This window comes from Formica exsecta, unplaced genomic scaffold (genome assembly GCF_003651465.1).
Source record: "Formica exsecta isolate Colony F162 unplaced genomic scaffold, ASM365146v1 scaffold192, whole genome shotgun sequence".
Lineage (NCBI taxonomy): Eukaryota > Metazoa > Arthropoda > Insecta > Hymenoptera > Formicidae > Formica > Formica exsecta.
This window is the reverse complement of record NW_021849218.1, coordinates 1,757,503-1,763,086: the sequence shown is the minus strand read 5'-3', so window position 1 is coordinate 1,763,086 and position 5,584 is coordinate 1,757,503. Positions and strand designations below refer to the sequence as shown.

Sequence of the window (5,584 nt, the reverse complement as noted above, 5' to 3'; positions counted from 1 at the left end):
ATATCGACGCGAGACCAACGCCAGAATCCGTTTCGCGTGACCAATGTTCGATTTCCGTAATAAAAAATTTTCACCCCTTTGCACCTAGTATACAGGGCCCGAAGGGTGGGTCCTACGGGGGTGAAGTACGGGACCGAAATTGTAGCCCTTCGCGAGACCGATCGATGTCCCTCGGGAGACAACCCTCCCCCGTCAACGGTTTCCGAGTTACGGACCAAAAATAGCAAGTGGCGCTTTGCACCCCTATAACTGAGGAACGGAGATAGATATCGACGCGAGACCAACGCCAGAATCCGTTTCGCGTGACCAATTTTTGATTTCCGTAATAAAAAAATGCAAAAAAGCTGGAACACCGTAACCCTAACAATCGGGTCTGCTGGCGTAGATTAATAGCGTTTTCGAATGAACGGGTTAATTCAACCCGGATCAATTAATCACTATATTTTACTATGAATTCAAGCCTTTTATTGGCAGAGACGATGCAATGACGTCATTAATCGCTCTCAGAGCGATTAAATCAGCTACATTCGAAAACGCTATAAGTAAAGCATATTATAATTCAAGGTTATTTGTGCGTTTATGAATTCATTTCATTTAAAGCTTCGCGCGCAATGGTTACTACTCAGACAGCACAAAACGTCCTCAGGATCATCCTGAATATGTCCAGGATGGTTCAGGATATTTGTAGGATGTTTTAAGATATTATTATAAATATATTTTATGAAAATTTAATATGCATACATGATTACTTTCGGTTATGTAGGCTATTTAATATAATTTAGAAATTTTAAGTATTGTAATAAGTATTAATGTCCTATAAATGTTCATTGGATAACCCCTGGATGTCTGTAGGATATTTGCCCTGTCTATTATATTGGATGCCCTTTGGACGTCCTAAGGACATCCTTGTGCTGTCTGGGTAGTGTATTTCTACTTCTTAAAAGCGTTCGGAATTTTTCTATTTTTTCCTTTTTTTACTCCCGACTGCTGCCAACCGCAGGTTGGCAAAAAACGGAGGGAGTATGCGTTTCACCGAGCTCGGATCGGTTGTCCTCTTAGTTCTCGATAACTACTACATAGTTTGATATCATCTTTTGCTCAAAAGCTTCTTATTAACCAAGGAAGGTTTAAAGCGTATAATTATCGTTGTTTATGTTGTTAATAAAAAGTGAAAAAACAATGTGGTCTCGTCTATGCGTCCTCTCATTGGCTGCCGACTGTATCTAGGAAGCAAAATGATTCACCAATAAGATTCGTTCTGAGCATCTGCATAGGGAACTTTAGTAACTTACTGAGGACATCTCGAAGTGATAATGGTGGGAATAAACATTACACATAACCTCAACCTGTCATATATCAAAGTGTCAATAATTAGTATTGTGAGAGAGAAGGCTTCTCTATGATATTATTTATTAGTGTTTCACTTTTTATATTATTAGTGTTTTTTCTTTTCTGGTTGCCGCTCTCTCTGTATTCTACCAATGTAATCATTTAGCGTTTTTGAATCACTGAACTCTATACATACTGGAATGAACGGTCCTATTGTTTGGCTGTCGGCATTATTTCAAGAGAGAGGTTGCGTTTGGATAACTGGTATTTCTTTCTATTGATGAAAAACCTTACTAAAAATATTGACTTGGTGATGTCATGCGTATGTGTTATAGCAGTGAACTGTCACACCATTTTGATGTGACGTGACATGCCATGTCATTGACCAATCAGATAATACTAGAATGAGATGCCATCATCCAAACGCATCTGACTCTCGGCGAAAAAGTAGCGGCAGCCAAACAAAGGGATTGCTCATTTCAATACGTATACCATTCACTGGTTTCTGCTAACGTTCATGTTACAGACACAACCATAATAACCATATACAATCATACGTATGGATACTGGCGTTGGTCCCATGTTGATATTTATCTCCGTTTTTTTTTTTTTTTTTTTTTTTTAAGCGTATCTCGTCCAGTTCTACGAAACGGTGTATCTCCAAAACGGTACGTTCTACGGCAAAAGTGCATAGAAACTTTTGGACGTACTTGGTCGAGACTTAGGAGAAAGGTCCTATGCACTTTTGCCGTAGGACGTATCGTTTCGAAGATATAGCGTAACTATAATTATTAATTATTACTGAAGCAAAGCAATGTCAGATTTGGTCAGGTTAGGTTTGGTTAGATCTGACTTGAGATAATATAAAAAGAAAAAAAAAGTTGTTGCGCCCTTCCATTGACCCATCCTTTCTCGCGTCTGAATCTGGGGGGCTATCAATGCCGTATTAAGCCCGATTCACACTAGCGGCTCGCGGCTGCGATTGCGATTGCCTCAGCCAATCAGAAAGCATCAATTGCAAGTATGATTGGAGCGTAGCAAATCACAATCACAAACGCAATTGCAATCGCAGCCGCGAGCCGCTAGTGTGATCGGGCTTTACACTACGGGTTGCGAGCTCGGTTGCGGTTGGGGTTACGGTTGATAGTTGCGGTTTGACCAATCAACCGGCTATCTGCTTTGCTCTGATTGGTCAATCCGTAATCGTCAACCATAACTCCAACCGCAATCGAGCCTGCAACCTGTAGTGTAATACGGCCTTAATAGGCCCCCTCAACATAACATAAACATATTTAGATTAAGCGGTAATTTTAATGAGCGTACACGTTTAATGAGAGAGAGAGAGAGAGAGTGAGATTCAAATCTTATATAATTTATCATAAAGATATACTATTTAAATATTATCTAAAAAAAGTGTAGCCGTTTAGTTTCCATGATACAGGGATATGTCGCCAGTAAATACCAAAGCAAACAACGCAGGACGGTAATTCAATTTTTTGGGGGGGGGGGGGGAGACGATGTGCAAAGAAAAGCGAAGAGATAAATCAGTCGATTTGCTCTCGAATAAAACAAAACGTTAGTTTATACTTGAATAAATAAAGTAACGATATTTTACACGATTAACTGCTTCTCGTGTATCTCACATAGACATAACAAATTTTATTATATAGGATCACATATACATTTGTTTATAGAAACATTTGCCATAAAAAAAACTTTTTTTTTTTTACATTAGTCCTATAAATTTAATATAAATTTACTATAAAGGTTTTTAAAAGAAGATTTAGTTGAAGTTTAAAAACTTTTACTTTTATATATTTATAGTTTATTGAAAATAATCTTAGGACTATGTGTCGACATTTAAAAAAAAATATAATGTATAATGTAATATAAATTTTAAATTGTAATTTATCTATGGTAAAGTATTAAACAAAAGAAGTGAGACAGTATTTCACAATGCATAGTATTGATGTAAAAAATGTCATTATTATTATATATGTAAAGTACATGGCAAAAATACTCATATTATGATCTAAAGAAGAAAAAAAAGTGACTAGTCTAACAAATTTATTATATTTATTATATTTATTAGATTTAGACAGATTCAAATAGTCTAGAAATATTATATATACATCTTGAATGTTTAAAATTTTTTGATAATCAAAATCATATCTTTATAAAAAAATAGATCTCTTGCGCTGTGGAATGCACATCTATCAGTGGTTCTTGTATCTTTTTCTATATATATATATATTTATGTTGATCTTAACAATATATTTCTTATAAACTTAAAATAATTTTATGTTATAAGAATAAAGCTTCATAAGTTAGAATAATTATGTTTTTAAACATTACGGATGTAAAAAAAAAATCTTTTCTTTATATAGTACTTATTTTAATCAATGATGATGTCCAGTTGTAATCAAAGCGGGTAAAAATGATCCTATTACCAAGAATAATATTTCTTTAACTTTAAGTCCAGTCGCAGATGACGTTGTACCCTCGATGTTTGACAAATGTGAATAATTATTGTTTCTTGTCATTAATTCTGGCAAAACATGTACGGTGGCTACGTAAAGAAATGTTCCAGCGCTAAACAACATAGCCAAACCAGTCGCATTGACGCTACTCAATGTTTCTTTTCCTTCCTGCAACGATACAAATTTACTATTAATTAAATCTCGTATTACATATAGAAATTAATAAGTTAAAAACTCTAAAAAACAAAAATATATTCAAGCTCATCAAACGATAATGTAAACATAGAATAAAACGACAAAATTTAAACTGTAAAGATTTTAGTTGTTAAGAGGAAATATGTACAAAGAATAACAAATACATTCCTAAAAAACACATGTTAAATTAGTACTCGCATTTTATTATTACTTCTTCTCTACAATATTGATTAAGTATCTCGTGCACTAAGATTCACCGTATTAACGTAATATTTCCATACATTATTATATAAAACTTGTGTATATATAAATATCTGTTATAAAAATAATTATGACAAATAATTTGCGTTACTTACTTTTCCAATTCCAAAATATGTCACAAGTGCAAGACATGGTGCCGCAAGAGAGAAAATTAATAAGTGTCTACTTATCTTCTTTCTATCTACACCTTCGTGAAGAAGAAATGATACGAGTCCAAATGCAGCTGGTGCCTATAAAAAATAATTATTTAATAAGAAAGAGGATAGTAACGTAACTACACTAAGGATATGTTCACGCAACCTAAATTATACAATTTTTATTAAGCGTTTGTAAACTAATTGCTAAAACATTATATAATTAAAATCTTACTTTGTGCAACATTATTGCAAAAAAAACTATCACTTCGACATCAGCTTGAGATGTAGTAGCAGCAGCTCCCAATGCAACTCCGTCAACAGCTGCATGTACTATAAGACCTAAAGTTGCTGTAATACTTTTTTGTCTTCCTCCACTTTTTCTAGCTGAACATTGATCGATCAAAAGCATAAATACAAAACCAAGTACTAAACTAATTCCAATTAAAGAATGTAAATCACCTGTAAAAACACAAGTACTACTTATATTTATATGTTAGATATCACTTTCATGAAATGTGGCAATCGATAAATACACGATTACGTACTATATAATCCTTTTTCATTAAAAATTCCACCAGTGAATAATGCTCTTATACCCTCAGGTATAATCACTGCTAATGCAGTACCAACGAGAAGTCCTGCTCCTAATATTGATACTAATTGTAACTTATCCTAAAGAAAGCACATATTGTGTATAATTGCAAAGCACGTTAAGACATAGTGTGTTTTATATACATAAAATATTCTCCGTTTATTATAAGAAATAATCTTACTTCTGACAAATTTATAACTAATGGCAATGATCCTGCTACACAAGAGCCAACAAACATAACAAGAGAAAGCATCCATAGCATTGCTCTCTCCTCCATTTTTATTTAATACTGATGGAAATTATTAATTTTCTACATTATTATGTTGTTAACAAATAAAATATACGTGTCAGACATCAATATGAAATAATTGAGTAACTGTCAATCAAATTATAAATTTGCAGTCATACACTAATCTATCATGTCAATGTAATAATTTTTATGACAGATAAGAATATATATAAGATATTATTCGCTGATTTATATGCGATATTCATTGACATCGATTAATTTAGCCACAAAAGTCGACAAAAGCGACAGATTGACAGATGACAGACCAAAACCAATTCTAAGGGTGCGAACTCATGCAGCG

The 5,584-nt window shown here is 33.7% G+C and overlaps 1 protein-coding gene across 2 annotated transcripts; it reads right to left on the bottom strand.

Annotated features, from left to right (window-relative positions):
- Positions 1-3,395: 3,395 nt before the first annotated feature.
- Positions 3,396-5,584, bottom strand: LOC115233988 (zinc transporter ZIP9). 2 transcript variants are annotated; one of them, XM_029804666.1, is made up of 5 exons: positions 5,176-5,584; positions 4,948-5,074; positions 4,635-4,861; positions 4,361-4,495; positions 3,396-3,977 (listed from the first exon to the last, which is right to left on the bottom strand). In XM_029804666.1, the coding sequence occupies exons 1-5, from the start codon at positions 5,269-5,271 to the stop codon at positions 3,729-3,731; spliced, it is 834 nt and encodes a 277-aa protein (XP_029660526.1). In that variant the 5' UTR covers positions 5,272-5,584; the 3' UTR covers positions 3,396-3,728. The 2 variants fall into 2 exon arrangements, with proteins under 2 accessions (XP_029660526.1, XP_029660527.1); XM_029804667.1 differs by lacking the exon at positions 5,176-5,584 and having other exon boundaries at positions 4,635-4,878; positions 4,948-5,080.

What these genes read in the sequence shown, in the direction of transcription:
- LOC115233988 (XM_029804666.1), bottom strand. Translation starts at nt 5,271, where the DNA reads ATGGAGGAGAGAGCAATGCTATGGATGCTTTCTCTTGTTATGTTTGTT. An exon ending in TAATGAAAAAGGATTATATA is followed by an intron (nt 4,862 to 4,947) that starts GTACGTAATCGT and finishes GTGTTTTTACAG; the next exon opens with GTGATTTACATTCTTTAATT. An exon ending in CATATTTTGGAATTGGAAAA is followed by an intron (nt 3,978 to 4,360) that starts GTAAGTAACGCA and finishes GTATCGTTGCAG; the next exon opens with GAAGGAAAAGAAACATTGAG.